The 22,666-nt window shown below is 37.8% G+C and overlaps 1 protein-coding gene across 3 annotated transcripts in view; it reads right to left on the reverse strand.

Moving 5' to 3' along the window:
* Positions 1 to 22,666, reverse strand: part of ECSIT (evolutionarily conserved signaling intermediate in Toll pathway, mitochondrial) — a 50,422-nt gene that overhangs the window by 15,205 nt on the left and 12,551 nt on the right. For all 3 annotated transcript variants that reach the window (XM_090376966.1, XM_090376967.1, XM_090376965.1), the window contains 2 exons: positions 16,676 to 17,205; positions 1,765 to 1,988 (listed from right to left, as the gene is read on the reverse strand). In XM_090376966.1, coding sequence (XP_090233092.1) covers positions 1,765 to 1,988; positions 16,676 to 17,204 — 753 coding nt within the window. In that variant the 5' untranslated portion in view covers position 17,205. The remainder of the gene's footprint in view (positions 1 to 1,764; positions 1,989 to 16,675; positions 17,206 to 22,666) is intronic.

A 22,666-nucleotide genomic window follows, 5' to 3' on the forward strand; every position in this document is an offset into this window, starting at 1 on the left:
TAAATTCAAATCGAGGAAGGATAGACATGAGGAAATTTGCCTTTAGCCAGCGGGTGGTTGGTTGGTGGAACAGACTTCCATCCCTTGTCGTGGAGGTTGATAGCTTGAATAAGTTTAAGGCTCAGCTGGACAGGTATTTCGAACGAACAGAGGGGTGAAGTGGAAGTGATTATTTTTTTTTTTTTTTTTTTTGGCTGATGCTGCATAAGCTTGCTTTCTTGCATCAAATGCCTCTACTAATGCTAATGCTAACCCATTTTTGAGCCATCTGGAAGATTATTTACTTTAACCTGTTTGAAAAAGTACAAGATGATCTAGTAACCTTGACTTGGTTGTCACAGAAAAGGAAGTATTTCTTGAACTCTATTAACTGGAGAGGGAACTACACTCCACCTGCTCAACGTAGCAGATGAGTTGAATAGGGACTTGGCAACAGTTGAACCAGGCCGTAAAGGTAACATTGATGTTGTCAAACTGCTGCGATAATGCCCCCCTCAAACCACAAATATGTGATGGACAACTATAAACCAATGGGTGTGACTTCACTAGTGGATTCTTTACTGAAAAAAATTAGGGTTACTAGCAATGTTCCCTCTAAGCTGTGCACACACAAAAAAATTAAATTTAAAAAAAATATATGATAATAAAATTAACAAGGTTTTCCATTGAAAAATGCAAAATTTACCACATGCGACTGGTGTGTGAGTTATTATTGCTCTATTTTGAGACTTCTGATTAATGTTTGTTGGCAACACTCATATTTTCTGTTAAATACATGCAAATGACTATATTAACAAAATAAAAATTAAATTTTATTTTTACACACACAATTTAGTGTGCACAAGTTTTTGACACTGGAAAAAAAAATTGCAGGGAACATTGTCGGTTAATGGCAAGACACTTCACTTGTTCAAACACTGGCTATATATTAAGAGACAGAGAGTGGAATACCTCAAGATCAGTACTGTGACCACTTCTATTTCTCAATGACAGAATGCAGAGGAAGTTGTGAAATTTTGCTGATGATTTAAAGATAGGAAAAGTAGTTAAATGACCAGAATCAAGCCACTTCACTTCAAAATGACTTAGATTGGTTGCACAAACAGTTTGAAATATGGCAACTGAAGTTTAATGCTTCTAGATCTAAGGTTCACATCTGGGTAACAGAATCCAGGAGTTAAAAGTGGTTCAGGACAAGAAAAAAAAAAAAGACTTGTTTATGATTCAGTCAGGCCTAAGTTTCCATACAGTGTAAACAAGTGGTTAGGAAGACACATTGTATCCTGTCTATGATATATACCTTCATAAGCAAGAAAAAGAAGGTCATTGTAATTATTTCTTTATATAAGACAATGGTGAGATTGCATTTAAAATATTATGTTCAGGTCTAGTGCCCACATGCTTTTAGAAAGAGTTCAAAGATTAATATCCAAATGTAACTAAGGCATTTCAGAGGGTTTTCACAATGGTAGGAGAAACAAGAACTAGAGGTCATAAACAGAAGGCCGTTTACCCTTTGACAGTGTGGTGTAGATTGTTCAAATAAATTGTCTGCCACAGCACTAGGGGCAGAAAGTTTGGTTAAGTTCAACGAGAAATCGGATAGCTACTTTTTTGACAATGGAGAAGGTATGAGTGATTGAGAATGTTTTTCCTCTCTCTCTTGGCAGATACAGAAAAAGTCCACTTCCTTGCATCATTTTGCAATTATAATACTACTTAATGAACCTACAAATGTGATCATCATTTATCTTAGCTACTCACATGAAAAACAGAAAGTTTTGTTTGTGCATCCACTGACATCCTTTGCATGGCCAACTTTGCAAGCTGTAGAACATCATTTGGTATAAGATCTGGAAGTGGATAGGGATTAAGGTTTTTTAATTTTGGAAGCCAATACATCATTCGACAAAATTTGCGGTATGGATGGGAATCACCTCCAAATACATTCAATATTATTTCTTTCATTTCCACATCTGGTATAACTCCTGAAATTTACAAAAAATAAAAACTAAATTCCTGCTGAACTTTAAACAAATTCTTAAATATACAATATTTCATTTTTCTCAAAAAGATGTAGCAGCTACAAGAAGAGATAAGCAATGTTTTTCAATTCTCTGTCGAGAATAATAATTTGCATAAAAAAAAAGAGGAAGCCATTTACAAAAGGAATAAACTCATTATTTTTAACCCTTTGAAGAACAGATATTTTTACATTATTCAAGCATATTAACAAGAGAGAGACTTTTTACAGGAATAGGATACACTTAAATAGAAAGGGGTGCAAGAATATTTGATGATGCTATCCAGGCAGTAATAAGTGAGAACTGCTAGCTTGGGGGGGGGGGAGATATATAGACTAATAGATGAACTACAGCTGCAGACAGAGGTGAAGGTGATTCTTGCACTGCTTCTATTGGAAAGCAAAGTGTTGGAGATTTCAGGCACTGCTGTTGGTCACTGTGGAACGAAAGAATACCTGGGCTGTTTAAGGGTAACTAAGAGTAACAACATGTGCATATATACTAGTGCCAGGAGCACTGTACTCATTAAGTCATCAAATGCAGACGGAAAGACGTGGTGTCACTGAATTTGAATATAGGGTATGTATACAGGAGAGGTGGAGGGGTTATGCCCTTAGTTAAGAAGAAGAATATTAAATGTAAGGCAGTGCATCAACTAGACTTTGATATGAGTCAGTTTGGTGTGATATAACTACAGGGGAATCAAAATTGAGAATAGCAGTGTGTTATAGGCCTAATGACTTAAGAGTATACCAAACAGCTATACAGGGAAATGGAGTGGGCCAGCAATTCAGAATGTCTCAATGGGGAATTTGTGGGTTGGGCACTCACATATTAGCAAGACTTTTGTGGAATTTTTGGATGACTGTTTTGTAGAGCAGCATGTTAGTGAGGCAATACTCCTGGTCTGATTATCAGCAGTGATTCATTACGCATTAAGAAACTACAGGTAAAAGACCCACTGTGTACAATTGTGGAATTTAATTAAAGACATAACTGTCAGGGGTAAAGGCTTTTGCTTTCGTAAAGGTGACTCCAGAGGTCTCAGTTTTTAAATTGTATGCAGTGGGACCAACTGATGATGTTACCAACAGCAAATTCTAAATGGGAAGTAATCAAGGAAGCTATTATCCTTTTAATACCAACAAAGAAATACTGTTCAAGGCTTAGACCCTAAATGGATGTCAGATGAACTATACAGACATGTGACAGAGAAGAAAAGTGCATCGGATACATATAAATTATCAGGTGATACGGAAGCCTAAAATAGACAAATAGTTTGTGATCAAGTCACAATGGAGGTAAGGCAAACTAAAGTGCATTAGCAGAGAAATAGAATGAGAAAGCTTGCTTTCTTGCATTGCATAAGCCAAAAAAAACCCCTTCCCGTTTCACCCATCCATTCTTGACAAATATTTACCTAAGCTGTCAACTTCCACAAAGGCAGATGAAAGTTTGTTCCAGCAATCAACCACCCGCTGGCTAAAGGCAAATTTCCGCACATCTATTCTATAACTGTCTTTCCTCAATTTGAATTTATGCCCCTTCTCAGGTGTGGAATCTGAGCACGAGGAAGAACCCCATCAGCATTGAGCTTGCTCAAATAGTATACACCTCAATCAGATCACATCGCAGGTGCCTAGTCACCAGACACTGCAATTTTCAGAACTTAAGCCTTTCTTAGTAACAGTAACCCTTTGTTTCATTCATTAATCTCATTGCCCTTCTCTGTACTCTTTCTAGCAGCTCTATAACTTTCCTAAAATGAGGCCTCCAGACCTGCATGCAGTACTCAAGGTGTGGCTTGACCATTGCTTTATACAAGGGGATAATCACCTCCTTTCCCTGCTAGCAAAATTCTTATATATCATTGACAAGATCTAATGAGCTACTCTTGCAGCCTGCCTTCACTACTTAGAAAACTTCATATCTGACTGCACAATTATTCCCAGATCTTTTTCATTCTCCACTAGCATCAGTATAGTATCACACAGTTCATATTTTACCTTGAAGTTACTGCTACCCATGTGCAGTACTTTGCATTTGTCAATGTTAAAACTTCAGTTTCCACCTCTCAGCCCATCTGTTCAACTATTCTAGATCCTGTTGCAGTAGCGGCCCTTGCTTACTGTCATTAACAACCCACCTTCATCTACAAATGTGGACATTAAGCCTGATATACCTTCATCAATATCATTGATAAATACAGAAAACAACAATAGGCCAACACAGACCCCTGGAGGACTCCACTAATAACATTAGTCCAAGGAACAGCAGTGTCAATTGATTATCACTCTGTCTTCTCCCACTCAACCATCCCTTTATCCATAGCAGCAACTTGCCCTTAATGCCATACTGCTCCAACTTGTACAGTAGTCTTCTATGTGCAACAGTATCAAAAGCTTTCCTAAAATCCAAGTATATGATATCAAAATTATTTTTTGCATCCATTTTCTTTGTGACCACAACATAGTATTCCAATCAAATTGGTAAGACAATACTTCCTCTTAATAGACCCATGCTATGTCTTGTCTAGATCATCCTGCAGTACCTCTTTAACCGTGACTCCATTATTTTCCCTGGAACAGAAGTTAAACTGACAGGTCTGTAATTAATCGCATCACTGGTCGATCCCCCCCCTTTGCAAATTGGGGATATTTGCATGCCTCCCTCTGAGTCCAAGGATGCCTTTATAATCATGGCTAAGGGCCAGCTTAAGGCAAATTTCCACACATCTATTCTACAGTCTTTTCTCAATCTGAATTTATGACCCCCTCAGGTGCAGAATCTGAGGAAGAATCCTATAAGCACTGAGCTTGCTCAAACCATTCAAGGCTTTAACTTCAACAATTTCTCCTCCACTTTGCTCTCAGTTATTACAAAATCATTTAACTCCCTGTTAGAGTTTGATAAGCTTCTGGACTCCACTTTCTTACAGAATTCCTCATTTGTGAATGTAGATGAAAAATACTCATTCAGTTTGTCAGCTACCTGAGCAGAATCATCAACAATTGAAACATTGATATCAAGTGGACTAATCTGATTCATCCCTTTCCTTCTAGTGCTTACATAAGTAAAGTTTTTACTGTTTTTCTTTGCATCCTTTGCCAAAGATTTCTCGTAATTTGCCTCTTCTTGCCTAACCTCCTTTGTGACTTGATTACAGACTATTTTATACCTACAATAGGCATCTGTGTCTCATGATAATTCATATGCATCTCATGCCTTTTTTTTTTCTCTCTGTCATGAATCTCATTCGTTCATTTGACATTCACTTAGGCCTAAACCTTCAACAGTATTTCTTAGTTCATACGAATAGCCTAGTAGCTTCCAAGATTAATTCCTTGAATGCTTCCCATTTAGAATTTGTTGTTGGTAACATCATCAGTTGGTCCCACTGTATAGAATTTAAAAACTGTCTGAGACCACTGTAGTCACCTTTAAGAAAGCAACCCCCCCTTACCCCTGATGGTAGTTACATCTTTGAGTAAATCCCACAAGTGTGATCACTGCCACCTAGTGGTTCCTTTATCTGCAGATTCTGAATGCATGAAGAATCACTGCTGATAATCAGATCAAAAGTATTACTCCCTCTAGTTGCCTTTCAAACATGCTGCTGTAGAAAACAATCCTCCAATAAATCCACAAAACCCTTGCTAGTGTGTGAATGACCAAACCACAAGTTCCAATCGATATCTGGGAAGTTAAAATCCCCCATTATAAGACAATCTGATTTACTGGCCCACTATTTCTCTGTACAGTTGTTCATTGTACTCATCAGGCCTATAACACACTCCTACTCTCAATTTTGCTTTCCCAGTACTAATGCCACACCAAACTGTACTCCCATGTCTGCTGGATGCACTTCCTTAGATTTTGTGTGTTTCTTAACTAACAGTGTGACCCCTCCTCCCTTTCTATTCTTTCTGTACACATTGTACTCCCCAAATTCCAATTCTGCATTTCTTATATCTGTGTGACACCACTTCTCTGATATCCCAACATCTGCCTTTGACGTCATGACTAGCATCTCAAATTTATTTACTGTACTCCTAGCATTGGTGTACATGCACCTATCATTACTTTTAGTTTCCCTAATACAGCCCATGTACTTACTTGTACCATGATGACTTCCAGCACCTTGTTTTCCAGGCTGCTGCTCATTCCAATAGAAGCAAGCAATAATCACTTTCACCTCTGCCTGTGGCTACTATTAGTCTATTAATCCCCCAAGCTAGCAGTTTTCTGACCCACCTATTACGAGAAATTTCTGGCAAAGAAAAACAGCAAAGCCTTCTATGCTTATATTAACAGTAGAATGAAGGGGTTGAATCACATTGCACAACTCGATACCTATGGGTTAACTGTTGATAACTCTGCGGAGGTTGCAGACAAATTGAATAGTTATTTTGTATCTATATTCATACATGAGGAATTCCTTAGGGAATCGGATGTTAGAAGTTTAACAATCTCTTAACAAGGAGCTAAATGCTTTGTGATAACTGAAAGGAAAGTGGAGGAGAAATTATTCAGGATGGACATAAAAAAGGCACCTGGGGCAGATAGAATCTATATTAGAGGCAGTAAAGGAGGTAAGCAGAATTACCCTTAGCTTCTTCAAACAGGCCTCTGAGGTTGTGTATATTCATATTGTAGTTTTAAATGCTTTCCACCAACCTTATGTAGAAATAAAACAGAACGAAAACAAAAACTTGAATCTTGATAACTATGTATTATAATAAATTATATTTAACTTTACAACTAAATTATATAAAATATACATTAAAATATACTGGGTTAAGAACAATAAAACCTTAAAATATACTAAATTAAAAGCTATGGTTGTATGGCAGAATACAAGAATCTGCAGATAAAGGAACCACTAGGTGGCAGTGATCACAGTGTGCTGAATGGGATTTACTCAAAGAGGTAACTACCATCAGGGTAAAGGGAAGGGTTTTTGCTTTTGTAAAGGCGACTACGATGGTCAGAGACAGTATTTAAATTCTATACAGTGGGACCAACTGATGATGTTACCAACAGCAAATTCAAAATGGGAAGCATTCAAAGAATTTATCTTGGAAGCTACTAGGCTTTACATACAAACTAAGAAATATTGTTTAAGGTTTAGACCTAAATGGTGTCAGATGAACTAATGAGACATATGGCAGAGAATAAAAATGCATGGGATACATCGGGGGCATAGCTACCATGTAGGCAGGCAAGGCAATTGCCTCCGGGACCCTTCGGATCTTTGGCTGTCTCCTCTTTTTGCAATTTTCATTAATTAAGTAGGGACCCCGAACATGTTCTTTGCCTCCGGGCCCGAAAAAGGGTAGCTATGCTACTGGGATACATATAAATTAATGGGTGACATGGAAGTCTATGATAGATATAAGCTGGTCTGTAACCAAGCCCCAAAGGAGATTAGGCAGATTATGAGAAATACTTGGCAAAGGATGCAAAAAAAAAGAGTTCTTTACTTATGTAAACTCTAGAAGGAAAGGGATGAATCAGATTGGTCCACTGGATATTGATGGTTAAACTGTTGATGATCCTGCTCAGGTGGCTAACAAACTAAATGAGTATTTTGCATCTACATTCACACATGAGGAATTATTCAGGAAGGGGGGAATGCCAGAGGTGAAGTAAACTCTGGCAGTGAGCTAGATGATTTTGTAATAACGGTCGTGTTCAAAGCCGCTAAGTGGATTTTTCTTATTTATTGATTTGAAATTATTGTTTTTCTAAAACTTTTGATTTAAATTTAGTAGTATAACATTATTTTGTGATTTTCTGATTAATTTGGTGTATTTATTCTTTACTCGGCCTTGTAATTGCATAAAAGTATCGGTAAGGGTTTCCACGTGTTTTCAACTCTGCTACCGTTCGTAACTTTCCCGCCATTGTGATACGATAGTTATATACCCTACTAGATAGCGTTAGTTGAACTTCGTTAGCAGTTAAATTGTACATTTAAATAAATACATATAACGACTTAGATTACAAACGTAATATAATTAATTATATTTAACATAATTAATTATAATTAATTAATAAATTAATAGAATCATAACTCAGACCAGAGCAGCAAAGCAAAAGGCTCAAGCTAATGGAAGTGCTGTGGCTCAGAGCAGAACTGAGGGGGGCAGTTGTCCTCTGACTCATAGCCTTATAAAATGCACTGTTTGCTTGATGTTTGCAGAGCAATCGGGTACGGGACATGATACTGCCAAGGGGGATGTCTTTGTGTGTGCGCGATGCAAGGAGTGTATCGATATCAGGCAACAACTCGGCGTTCCTGTGGGCCTATATGAGAGCTTGAAGGACAGGGTGGATGCCCTCGAAGAAACTAAATTGGGGGGCCCATCAAGCTGCCCACATCAACGCCAGAGCTTGCACTTGGGCATCGCGTGACACAGAGACAACCACAAGGCAGAATGCGCTGGTCCCGAAGGAACTAGTAGTTGTTGGTGACTCTATTGTCAGGGAAACGGGGAACATGCTTTGTAAAAAAGATAGGTGGAACAGGACCAGGGTATGTCTGCCAGGGGCAAAGGTTGATGACGTTGTAGAGCGAATATCATCTTTTAAGGGCACAAAAGGTGATATAGTTGTACACGTTGGCACTAATAATATTAAGAGTAGGAGACCGGCAGAATTACTTAACAAGTACAGGTCACTGTTGAACAAAAGCCGAGAATTAGGGTTGAATTTGAAAGTGTCTGCAATTCTGCCCAGACACGATAGGAGGGAGTATATGATGAGAGCCTTGTCGATCAATTCAGCCCTGGAAAGATTGTGCAAGGCTCAAGGGGTAGAATTTTTTTCAGCCTGGACTGTACTTGTTAACAGGAGAGATTGCTTCTACAGGGATGGGATACACTTAAATAGAAAGGGTGCAAGAATATTTGCTGATGCAATCGAGGCAGTGTTAGGAGGGTCGAAAAACTGCTAGCTTAGGGGGAGACAAAGACTGACAGTAGCCACTGGCAGAGGTGAAAGAGATTCTTGCACTGCTTCTATTAGAATGAGCAGAAGCCTGAAAAACAAGATGCATGGTATTTCAGAGACTGCTGGGAGCCATTGCGGTACAAGTAAACACATGGGTTGTGTTAGGGTAGCTAAGAATAGAAACAGGTGCAGGTATACTTGCGTGTACACCAATGCTAGGAGTTTAGTAAATAAATTTGATGAATTTGAGGTATTGCTCAAAACATCAAAGGCAGATATTGTTGGGACATCACAGATGTGGTGTCACACAGATATAAGGAATACAGAACTGGAATTTGGGGAGTACAATGTGTACAGAAAGGATAGACAGGATAGGAAGGGTTATGCTATTAGTTAAGAAACACACAAAATCCAAGGAAGTGGAGCCAGTCGACATTGCTGGACAGCGAAGTGCTAAGTCAGTTTGGTGTGACATAAGCATTGGGAGATCAAAATTGAGTAGGAGTGTATTATAGGCCTAATGACTCTGATGAGTATAATAAGAAACTGTATAGGGAAATAGTGGGCCAGTAAATCAGAGAGTCTTATAATGGGGGATTTTAATTTCCCAGATATTGACTGGAATTTGTGGGTTGGTCACTCACACATTAGCAAGGCTTTTGTGGATTTATTGGACGATTGTTTTCTACATTATTATTAGCTATATGGTGCAAGGAAGCCTGAGACTTATGCTGAACCAGCCAAAAAAAAAAAATTCCCGAGTTACTCTGAGAGAAAGGGAAGAATGATGATATCCAGCTCAGGACCCTGAGTGTGCCAATCCCATACTCACCAGATGTGAGCCCCTGGGGACAGGGGTTTACATCAGCATCTTCGGGAGGCAACTAGAGGGAGTAATACTCTGGATCTGATTATCAATAGTGATTCTTCATGCATTAAGAATCTGCAGATAAAGGAGCCACTAAGTGGCAGTGACCACAGTGTGCTGAAGTGGGATTTGCTCAAAGAGGTAACTACCATTAGGGGCAAAGGAAGGGTTTTTGCTTTTGTAAAGGTGACTACGGTGGTCAGAGACAGTATTTAAATTCTATACGGTGGGCCCAACTGATGATGTTACCAACAGCAAATTCAAAATGGGAAGCATTCAAAGAATTTATCTTGGAAGCTACTAGACTTTACATACCAACTAAGAAATATTGTTCAAGGTTTAGGCCTAAATAGATGTCAGATGAACTAATGAGACAAATGGCAGAGAAGAAAAATGCATGGGATACATATAAATCAATGGGTGACATGGAAGCCTATGATAGATATAAGCTGGTTTGTAACCAAGTCACAAAGGATGCAAAGAAAAACAGCAAAGAGTTCTTTACCTATGTAAACTCTAGAAGGAAGGGGATGAATCAGATTGGTCTACTGAATATTGGTGGTTCAACTGTTGATGATCCTGCTCAGGTGGCTAACAAACTAAATGTGTATTTTGCATCTACATTCACACATGAGGAATTATTCAGGGAGGGGAATGACAGAGGTGAATTAAACTCTGGCAGTGAGCTAGAGAATCTTGTAATAACTGAGAGGAAAGTGGAAGAGAAAATGTTGAAGATAAACATAAAAAAGGTACCTGGGGTGGATGGGATCTATCCAATTATATTAAAGGAGGCAGCAAAAGAAGTAAGCACACCCTTAGCCATAATTATGGAGTTTCTTTGGACTCAGGGGAGGTACCCATGGACTGGAGATGTGCAAATGTGACCCCAATTCACAAAAGAGGCTCAAAGGGCGACACAAGTAATTATAGACTTGTTAGTTTAACTTCTGTTCCAGGAAAATTAATGCAGGCACTGGTTAAAGAAGCACTGCAGGATCATGTAGACAAGACTTCAGTTATAGCTTGGACACAGCATGGTTTTTTTAAGGGAAAGTCTTGCCTGACCGATTAGATACTATGATGTGGTCACAAAGCAACTGGATGCAGGGAATAACTTTGATATCATGTATTTGGATCTTAGAAAGGCTTTTGATACTGAACAAATTGGAGCAGTGTGGCATTGGAGGCAAACTGCTGCTATGGATAAAGGGATGGTTAAGTGGGAGAAGCCAGAGAGTGGTAATCAATGGACACTGCTCATCGTGGACTAATGTTATTAGTGGAGTCCCTCAAGGTTCAGTGTTGGGTCCATTGTTGTTTTCTGTATTTATAAATGATATTGATGATAGCATATCAAGCTTAATGTCCAAGTTTGCAGATGATACGAAGGTTGGCAGGGTTGTTAAGGACACTAATGACAGTACGCTGCTGCAACAGGATCTAGAAAAGTTGAGCAGATGAGCTGAGAGGTGGCAAATGAAGAGTACTACATATGGGAAGCAGTAACCCTAGAGTAATGTATCAACTGTGTGGTACTACATTGACAGCAGTAGAGAATGAAAATTACATGGGGGTAATTTTGCAGGCAGATATGAAGTTTTCTGAGCAGTGCAGACTGTCTGCAAGAGTAGCTCATGGTGTCTTGTCAATGATATACAAGAATTTTTCTAGCAGGGATAAAGAGGTGATTATTCCCTTGTATAAGGCAATGGTCAGGCCCCACTTGAGTACTGTATACTGGTCTGGAGGCCTCATTTTAAGAAGGATGTAGAGCTGTTGGAATGAGTACAGAGAAGGGCAACAAGATTAGTGAATGGAACCAAGGTTGCTCTAACAAAGAAAGGCTTAAGTTTTGCAAATTACAGTATCTGAAGACTAGGCACTTGCAAGGTGATCTGATTGAGGTGTATAGTCTTGAATGGTTTGAGCATGCTCAATGCTGATGGTATTCTTCCTCTTGCTCGGAATAATCACCTGAGAGGGCATAAATTCAAATTGAGGAAAGACAGTTATAGGATAGATGTTCGGAAGTTTGTCTTTAGCCAGCAGGTAGTTGGTTGGTGGAACAGACGTTCATCCTTTGTTGTGGAAGTTGATAGCCTAAATATATTTAAAGCTGAGCTGGACAGGTATTTGGAATGAATGGGGGGGGGGGGGGGTAATGCTATAAATTTATAGTCAATGGACTTAATCAAACTACTTCTAATATTAATTCGTGAAATGAAGTAGGTGTAAAAATTAAGTGAAATTACACAAAGTGGCATTTATATCATTCTAATATCGACATAATGGAAATGGCAGCAGAACTCAATTATTCTTATACTGATACAATAACAATGTTGTTAGAAGTGAACTTTGGCTTTTTAAGAAGTTTCAAAAGCCAAGTAAACAATAATTAGCATTAATTTGTTTAGGTGTAAAAATTAAGTGAAATTACACAGTGGCATTTATATCATTCTAATATCGACATAATGGAAATGGCAGCAGAACTCAATTATTCTTATACTGATACAATAACAATGTTGTTAGAAGTGAACTTTGGCTTTTTAAGAAGTTTCAAAAGCCAAGTAAACAATAATTAGCATTAATTTGTTTATCAAGACTAGATGAAAACCCAGACTGGCTAGCTAATGTGTTGTGAACACAAAGCTCATAGCACTGTCAGCAACAACAACAATTGTGTCATGAGTGAAAAGCCCTCCCCCCCCCCATGATTAGGACCTGTCTATTAATAATTTAGATTCTGTATCTGTCTTTATGCAAAAGAACATTATTATAAAGGCTTGGTTAAATCCTCAATTTGTGCATAGCGTTCAGCAAACCAAATTGCAACAGAATGCGCTGATTTCATATTGTAGAGTGTGGATGCACAAGATGCCTGTGTATAGGCAGCGGTGGAAAATGATATGACAAAGCAAGCTTATACAGCATGAGCCAAAATAAAAAGAAAAATATTCAAACTACCCACTTCCACAGCACCAAATGGAAGTTTGTTTGGTTAATCTTTACTATACAGGGAGCAATCTCATGGATATTTGCAACAAGAACTGATTTGCAGGTCTAGCTCCACCCACTGATTGCTCTCATAGGTTGCTAATCACATCACTTTTCTTTTAGACTAAATGCCATTTTTCTAACGACTACAACCATCAAAATATGATGTACAGGCTGGTGCACCATGTTTTTTTTTTTATATAATAGACTAATATTCAGCTAGTAAAAAAAAGGTTAGGTTAGCTTACACTACTAATTTGGGACAGGTTCATGCGAAAAAGTGTCCATAATTTTTAGTGTGCGGTATTGTAATATGGCCACATTTTTCACTTGAATCTGTCCCAAATTAGTGGCACAAAGCAACCTGACCTTTTTTCACAAGCCAAATATGAAAGTATATTACAGACACTCTTTTTTGCTTGAATCCATTCCAAATTAGTGGTGTAAACTAACCTAACCTTTTTTCACTAGCTGATTTATTAGCCCATTAAAAAAACCACAGTTCACTGGTCTGTACATCATATTTCAACTGCAGTGATTAGCAGCCTATGAGAGCAATCAGTGGACAGAGCTAGACCTGCCAATTACTTCTCAATGCAGAGATCCATAGGATTGCACCCTTTATTCTAATGACTAACCATTTGTTCCAACAATCAATTACTCTCTGGGTGAAAGCAAATTTTCACACTTCTATCTTGCAACCAACCCTTCTAAATTTAAGTTTGTGCTCCCTTATTTTGTCCGAGAAAGAGTAAGGATGCCATCAGCATCCTTACTCTTTCTCGGACAAAAGATATTTTACTCAATCTATTTAAAGCCTCAAACATTTCTGTCAGGTCTCCTCATAGGTGCCTAATTTCCAAGTGCTGCAATTTGTAGCACTGAAAGTCTTTTGTGGTAAGAGTATCTTTTTGTGTCCTTTACTAATCTTGTTACTTTTCTCTGCACCCATTCCGAAAGATCTACATCTTTCCTAAAATGATATTCCCAGCCCTGTTTGCAGTATTTACGATCAAGCCTAATCTGAAACAGACTACAGTTTGCTCACAATACCTAAACTGTACAAAAATCTTACATCTCAAATAAAATTGAATAATATAGTAACATAGACAAATGTAAAGTACTGCATATGGGAAGCACCAGCCCCAGAGTAATGTATCAACTGTGTGGTACCACACTGACAGTGGTAGAGAGTGAAAAGGACCTGGGGGTAATTGCGCAAGCAGATATGAAATTTTCTGAGCAGTGCAGATAGTCTGAAAGAGTAGCTCATGGTGCCTTGTCAATGATATACAGGAATTTTTCTAGCAGGGATAAGGATGTGATTATCCCCCTCTATAAGGCAATGGTCAGGCCACACCTTGAGTACTGTATACAGGTCTGGAGGCCTCATTTTAAGAAGGATGTAGAGCTGTTTGAACGAGTACAGAGAAGGGCAACAAGATTAGTGAATGGAACAAAGGGTTGCTCTTATGAAGGCTTAAGTTTAGCAAATTACAGTGTCTGGAAACTAGGCACCCGCAAGATGATCTGATTGAGGTGTATAAAGCCCTGAATGGTTTGAGCATGCTCAGTGCTGATGGGATTCTTCCTCTTGCTCAGAATAATCACCTGAGAGGGCACAAATTCAAATTAAAGAAAAACCGTTGTAGGATAGGTGTGCAGAAGTTTGCCTTTAGCCAGCGGGTGGTTGATTGCTGGAACAAACTTCCATCTGTCGCTGTAGAAGTTGATAGCTAAATAGATTCAAGGCAGAATTAGATAAACATTTGGAGCAAGTGGATGGGTGAAATGAGAAGGGTGTGTGTTTTATTTATTTATTTTTTGACTGATGCTGTATAAGCTTGCTTTCTTGCATCATGTGCCTTTGCTAATAAGTAATAGTACAAAGAAGAAGAAACATAGGATTGCTGGGGATAATTCAACATAGAAATTAAACTCAAATTTGGAATGTATTATTGCATTAGGTACAAAATTGCAGGGAAAATTCATCACCTGAATGGGTGAATTCACTATGAACATAAAAATCTGAGACTGCAAGGTTGTTTTGTAGTTTAATGGCTTCTCAATCAATAACTGGGGTGGCCTCTATTATAAACATATGTTGAACTGTGTGAATAATATATTTTGCCTAAATGAACAATCATGCAGTGTACGGAAAAAAAACTCCATTCAAACACAATAACAACTGTTATTGTGTTTGAATGGAGTTTTTTCTGAAGTGCATTCTCGAATCCCCCCCCCCCCAAGAACTTGGCTACACACAATAATATAGAAATGTGTGGTAGATAATTCTGTGCAAAAGTCAAATTTTGGCGGCATTACTGTTTCATAGATTGGCTTGATTCTGACTTCTGTGTTGATTTTAGAGATTATCGTTATTTTTCACCAGGGATGACTCTTGGCTGAAATTCTTCTGAGCAAACAAACCTCTTGTTAACAAATTGGCAGCACACCCATGGTGAAACCCCTTTTTAAATTTTTGCATATGACTCTGTCACAAACAGCAAGAAATTTCAATTCTTACAAAAATTAACAGAATCAATGTAATGCATCAGAAAATTCTAACCTATATTCCATGGGGAATACAAATCAAAAATACAGGTCTTCACTGCATAAATAAAATAAAATTCATATGTAGCTACTTAAATGACTACCACTTCCCAATACCAAGTGAAATTAGCATGCATCAGCACAGGAAAACTGCCATGTCCCTCAGTCAAAAATCTAGACACTGCTGTCGATAAAGCAATTATGAAAGTAAAGTCAAGCATCACCTAGAATTTTTATTTAAGTACAGTATTTGTGGCTGCAGAAAATCACCATAGGCTATCAAAATACCAATGCAGCATTGTTGGTAGAATATTTTTTTTTGGTAATTCTGCCAACAGCATTTCTTAGTCTGACAATTTTATTGATTTAAGTCAGTAGCTCCCAATTATTTGTCATTCAAGTCAACTTCAAGTTAAAAGACATTCACAGCACACTATGACTGCCATTGAACTCAATGGAGTTCCCCCTAATTTCCTGGTGCATTTGAAAAGGGTTGTGGCATATCAATGTGCTGAGGTACATTGTACCCCAGCACATTGGTGACTGGTTGCACAGCTGACTGGTTGGGAACCACCACCTTAAGTGATGCCCACAAGTGGAACTGCATCAGATAGTCCAAATAAGTTTATTAATATTCCTTACTAGCAATGGTAAACATATTAATGACATATTGTGCCATTTGCTCCATATAATCCATGGCCATCATGTCTAATTACTGCCACTATTACCATAATGGCCTAGACCTTCACTTGCCTTCACTGCAAATCCAGTATCAATTATTCTTGAAAGTATCAGTTTAGAGAGGCAGAAAATATGAAACAGACATCTATTAAAGTGCCCATGTCCAACATTAGAGGGAATCTGTTTTGAAGAATTCATACTTCTTGCTAGGACCCAAATGACAATAAGTGTTTCTTTTAAAGGAACACATCTTGTTGATAAAATATTTTTGACAATAATCTCACTGTAATGTTTGATTACAACACAAACTATGAAAAAGAGATTAATATTCAAAAACATTTATGTACAATTTTTATAAAACCTTCAAATTCCTCAGGAAAAACTCACTCTGAGTATCTTGTATACTGTTTGGAACCTCGCTTGTGAAAGGGTTAAATGCAAATACTTAGCTGAAATAAGTAAATACTTCTCTACATTGGAAAAGTTTGTTTTAAATTTATATATAGAGTGTGCTTAAATTTAAAACAAATCTTTCCAACACAGTGACATGTTCACTGATTTCAAAAATCATTAGAATTAACTTTTTATAAACACTTACCATAATATTCCATTTGTTCAAGTATTTCTACTGCGCAATACTGTTGTCTTGGATAGTGAACAAAGCTTGCTTGAAAAAAATTTGTTGGTATAAGTTTTCCTTTTGGAAATATGTCCATAATCCTTTTATAAGCCTCCAAGTCTTTGTGCACACCAAATTCTTTCATACACCTAAGAGCTGCATAAATAAATTCAACGTGGGTCCTACGTATCTTATCTTGTTCCTGGTATATTTCAACTGCAGCTGAAAATGCATCTTTATTTTTTAATGTAGAAGTTCCAAAATAATGCTGTATAGTAGATGGATTTGGCGAGGACTCATCTTTCTCAGGAAAATGGTGACTTGCTGAAGCATGGAAATGTTTTTTATGGTAAACCTCGTGTGGACTCAAGCCAAAAGTACATGTCCTTTGCAAATTAGTATAAAAGAGACTTTGATATTTATTCATATAACAAAGTGTTCTGATATTTTTTATAAATATAGAGAATGACAATGCAGAAGAAAGACTACCTTGCAGAACATACATCATGCTGAAAAAAAAAAAAATTAAAATTAATGAGAAATAATTAAAAAGCAATCATTTCAAATTAATAGATACTAAATGAAATATTTACCTGTCAATCTTTGAACATATAATGCACACAAACTATATTCAAAATCATCAACGTAATAATGCCCATAATATTAAAGTTTATTTTAAATTGTCAGGTTAATAAGTTGTTTGGTGGTAACAAGGGCTATTTAAGGCCAAATTGTGCCAAATTTATTTCAGTAAATTGCAGAATATATTCATGAAAACTAAATTTTTAAATATAGGGGTATATAAAAAAGAAAAAAAATTCTTAACTTGATTCAAAACACAAATAGAATTATATAGCAGGAGGACCTCACTATTTACAGTCCTGAAGATTTCATGAATTTTCCATTCGGGGATGTGAGGTTGAGGTTTCTGTTACTGGTTTTACAGAGCTAGACATCTTAGGCCATATTGATCCAGTCTGTATACCTCTACAGAAATACACGTTCAGGCCAAATTGCATAGCATGAAGGCTGAAAAACTCCAAAAACTCACAGAGAAAAATCCTAAACCCTCACAAAATACTTTTATATCAAATAAACTGATTTTATACATACTGACTGGTCACTGATTCTGTAAGGCTAAATAGAAATCTACAGTTTACCTGATTGTTAAGTTCATGGTATAAATTAACTCAATGTACTGTACCCAAAAACCAAAGTTAGACTGGGTTAACTGTAGGAAAGACAGATCCCATCTTTCCCTGCAACTTATCAAAGAAACTTCCTTAGATAGACCATTAAACCAGCTATTGAATGAATAGGATCATGGGGATATCATTCATCATCTTTAAAACCATCCTCCACACAAATCTCAATACCATCTCATCAGAAATCTGTACACTCTATGCTAATTGCCAAAAGAATGGACTCACCAGATATTCTAGATAATTTGCTTGCCATCTCAAAGGTGAAAAAATTAATGCTAAGCTACCACTTCCATTCAGACCCAATCTATATAATCTGTCAAGCACAGAAAACATGTTTCCCACTATCACTTTCTATATAGAACCATTTTCAGATGGGAGTAACTTGTATTCGTGGATTGACAAAAAACGCAATGAAAATGTGACCATTGCCACAAGTAAACATATTACAGCAAACTATTGTACTAGGCTGAATACCCTGGTTCTCGTGCAATCACTAAAGTTAAGCAGTGTTAGACATGGTTAGTAATTGGGAGGGTGACCACCTGAGAAAAACCGGTGGGGATTTTTTGCCTTCCTTTCTTTTTTTTCTTTTGTTAATCTGTGGAAAATATTCTTCCTATTTTCATGTATAACTTAATTTTGTTAATAGGTAAGACAAAGTGTAAATCTGTGCTTTTATATCTTCTTTTATAGCCTGTGGATAATATTCTTCCTATGTTTGCTTATTAGAATCACTGTTAATAGAATTAAAATTCTATTCGTAAACGTGATCATAATGACTAGTGCTTACTACATATCGTGTAGTGAATGCTATTTTGTTATGGAGTGTTCATCGTACAGTGAACCAATCCATTTCCATTTTTTTTTTTTTTTTTTCATTTACTTAAACACACAATTTTATGTACATTCATTTATATACAATTCTATATACATTTACAGTCTTGTTATACATACATATCATGTCATGTTACATGTGACCCCCTGGTGCATTGTGTGCGTCTGTCCTTGTATTAAGGGCGGCTCCCGGTATCAAAGGTAGAACCTCTACGAAACTGCCCTAAAAAAGTGTTACTGTCAGGCCGCTTCACTACCAGGAAGCAGCCGCTGCCTGGCACCTGCTACTATGCACGGGGAGCCAGGCTCAGGTCTACTATCTCTGTTTGTGCACTTTGGTGATGGAGATACGGTAAATACTAAACATAATTAACGCATCTATAATTTAGGCAAAGAAAACCTAATCCCACGATTGGTGAGCCAGTCAGGATTTTCCCCCATAAATTATATCTGGCAAGCAAGGTGTCGTCTCTGTGAATAAGTCAACCACAACCTGTATAAATCCATAAGTTGCTGGACTTACAACCAGCTGGCGAGCCAGAACCCTAGTAGTAAAATACTGCAAAACGAATGTCTATACAATTGGAATAGGTGAATAAATTAATGAATTAATTAATATTGGATGACAAAAACAGTGTTATAATAGAAAGTTAGTCAATCATTAATGGACTAACCTAAGTGTAAGTTAAGGTAAATTACCTGGTATTTTGTTGATAAAAGATTACTAATGACTAGATAGTATGCTAAGAGATCTTAGAAACTATAATAAAAAAGGGTTGAATAAGACAAACCTTTTTTGATTGAAATAACACAAAATATAGGGGAGAGAAAATATGACACTCAGATCACAAAGTGGTGGAGAGAATAGCAATGAGAGGGAGGGATCCTTAGAAACAAATTCTAGCACAGGGATCAGCTTTAATGGACCCCTGAAACTGAGTAAATATCTGAAAGCCTTTAAAGGTGAGCCATCAGAAATTGTAGACTATTTTCTATGTAAACTACAGATGATCAAGGAAAGGAAAGGGTTGTCGGACCTAGAAGTAGTCACAATGGCTGAATTTAAGCTCGAGGGCACAACCCAAATGAAATTCTTGGAAGTCACTAAAGTGGAAACCCTAGAGCAATTCAGCAATGTAATGAGAAATTATTCTCCCTGAAAAATACTTTCCTTGAAGGAATCGATTTGTTAAGCAATTGCGTACAAACAAACTACAAAAGTATAGAAGACTACCACAAAAAATTCATCCAAGTTAAATTATCCACTGAGGCATTCGAGGGAGAAAGAGAAGTATTCGACAGAATCCTAATGGGAAAGTTCTTGGTAGAAATCAAGGACAGGTATCAAAAGGAAATTTGAGGAGGAATCCAAGAACACTGAATGAAGCCTTGGAATTGACCAAGGAATAAGAAAGGTTGGAGAACCATCACTGGGGAAGCATTAGGAGAGAAATAAACACAATAACGACAGAAAAAGACACAGAAGACAGCAAGATTAAGATGACAAGAGGGGAGAGAATTTGGAAAAGCAATTAGTAGAGATTGAGAACAAGCTTGAGAAAGTATTAGGGAAATTTAGGAGCAGAGAAAGCACACTAAATGATAACGGAAGACAGAGTGACAATTCAAAACAGCGAGAAGTCACCAGATGAGAACATGACAGTACAAGAAGATGGAGGAATGATGTCAAAACCGATGTTCCCGAATGGAAAGAAATAAAGTGCTACGCATGTGGATGAGGAGGACATGTAACCAAGGAATGTAAATACCAGAACGTTGGGAGGGGGGGGAGAGCTATTTCACCCACAAAAAAGGGGGGGAATGCAAGGCAACAGAGAACATTACACTCATAGTGGAAGTGGAAACAGAACCCTCCCTAAGAAAGAGTGAGTACTCAAAGGAGACCGAGGCAAATGAAGGCAAACCAGTACACTGGATACTTTTAAACTGAAATGGTCTCTTGGATGAGCCCACTGTGAGAGACCCATTAGCAAACACAATAAGGGACAAAAGGGCACAATTCTGCTGGAAACCATAAGAGAAGGGAATACATCAGACATACTTCTATATCATAAAGGGGCCATCGGTGGCATGAAGGGAAAGTTTCTGGTTGATAGAGGGGCAACACGTTCGATTTTGACGTGGAAATATTTTAAAAAATACCGAAGACAGAAGGAAAATAACGGAGCCAATCGATGCAGCGATTATATACTGAAGGGAGTAGGAGCCGCAGAGATACTTACTGACTATGAAGTCAAAGACAGAATAAGAATAGAAGGTAGTAATAATGTAAGGTCGCACACCTTCCTGGCATCAGCTAAAGTGACAAACGAAAACTATGATGCCATAGTAGGCATGGACTTACTAAGAAAATGGGAAGCACTTATTGATATCAACAATGGTACAATAATCCTAAAGGGAACAGACCATGTAGGATCCTGAAATGAAACGAGACAAGAGAGAACGACACAAAGCTGTAGAGAAATAAACTGGGGAGGGTAAGCTATACACGATAGAAACCGAAAGGGACTCATTACTAAAAGAGCTAATAAGGAAGTATCAGCACGTATTCGGTGAAAGGATAGTCGAATTAAGGTGCACTAATTTGGTACAGCACAAAAGTGCTCTACCAAACTAGTGCACCTTAATTCAACCTTAATTAATCCAACCCTAAGAGATGAAATCACAGCAATGGAAAGAGCAGGGATAATCAAACATTCCGTGTTGAAATGGAATAGCCCATTACTCATGGTAAGAAAAAAAAAAAGACAGAAAATATAGAATAGTATTAGACTCGAGGAAAGTGAACCTGGTCACTAAACAGACTTCCCCTCCCAAACATCAGCAAATTACTATGCAGTCTAAAAGGAGCAAGATTCCTCTCCAAGCTAGATTTGCATTCAGGATATTTTAGGATCCCACTGAGAAAGGAGGATCGTTAATACTTCTCATTTTCCACCCCCTTCGGGAAGTATTCTATGACCAGAATGCCACAAGGGGCAAGGAACTCAGCCACATCCTTTCAGCATCTGATGAACACCATACTGGCTGACCTATTGGAGAGAGAGAAGAGTGCTATGTTTCCTCGATGATATTTTAGTTTATTCCAACACCCTAGAACATCTGGGACTGTTGGAAGACATTTTTCAGAGACTAGAAGATGCTAATCTGATGCTTAAGCAGTCTAAATGTCAGTTCCTAATTTCGGAAATAGACTATTTAGGGCATACCATCTCTGAGCATAGGGTCGCTTCAAACAGGAAAAATGTAGAAACCATACACGATTTAAGGTCCCCCTAGGAACGTAAGAGAGGTGAGGCACTATTAGGGATTATCAATTATTACCAAAATTTATAGGAAATAGAGCTGAAATAATAAAACCACTGGTGAAACTAACAAGGAAGGGTGAAATATTTAATTGTTCCAAGGAAGCCAAAATTGCTTTTGCCACTCTGAAGGACATATTGGTTAAACAACCTATATTGGGACACCCTGACGGTTACAAACCTTTTTTTCTCACATGCGATGCTTCTGGAGACACCACCGCTGGGGTGTTAGAACAAGACGGAAAAGGAGGCAGAATAACTATAGGATACTGTAGTAGGCATTTGAATATACATGAAATAAATTACTCCACTATAGAGAAGGAAGCCCTCGCAATATTGTTCTCGGTCGAAAAGTTCAAGTATCTGCTAAAATGTCGAAAAACCTCGGTCCTGTTGGACCATCGGCCATTGCAAATATTGAGGAATATAAAAGACAAAAATAGCCACCTAATAAGGTGGAGCTTAAAACTACAGGAGTATGACCTGGAGGTGAAATACATTCCTGGCAACAAGAATGTAGTACACTAATTGAGCAGGGCCGGATACTACTCCAATGAGGATGAACGCAGGAAGGGCCTCAATGTGAATACGTTTAACACCAAGAC

This window comes from Mastigoproctus giganteus, chromosome 7 (assembly GCF_048544385.1).
Source record: "Mastigoproctus giganteus isolate SK-2022 chromosome 7, ASM4854438v1, whole genome shotgun sequence".
Lineage (NCBI taxonomy): Eukaryota > Metazoa > Arthropoda > Arachnida > Uropygi > Thelyphonidae > Mastigoproctus > Mastigoproctus giganteus.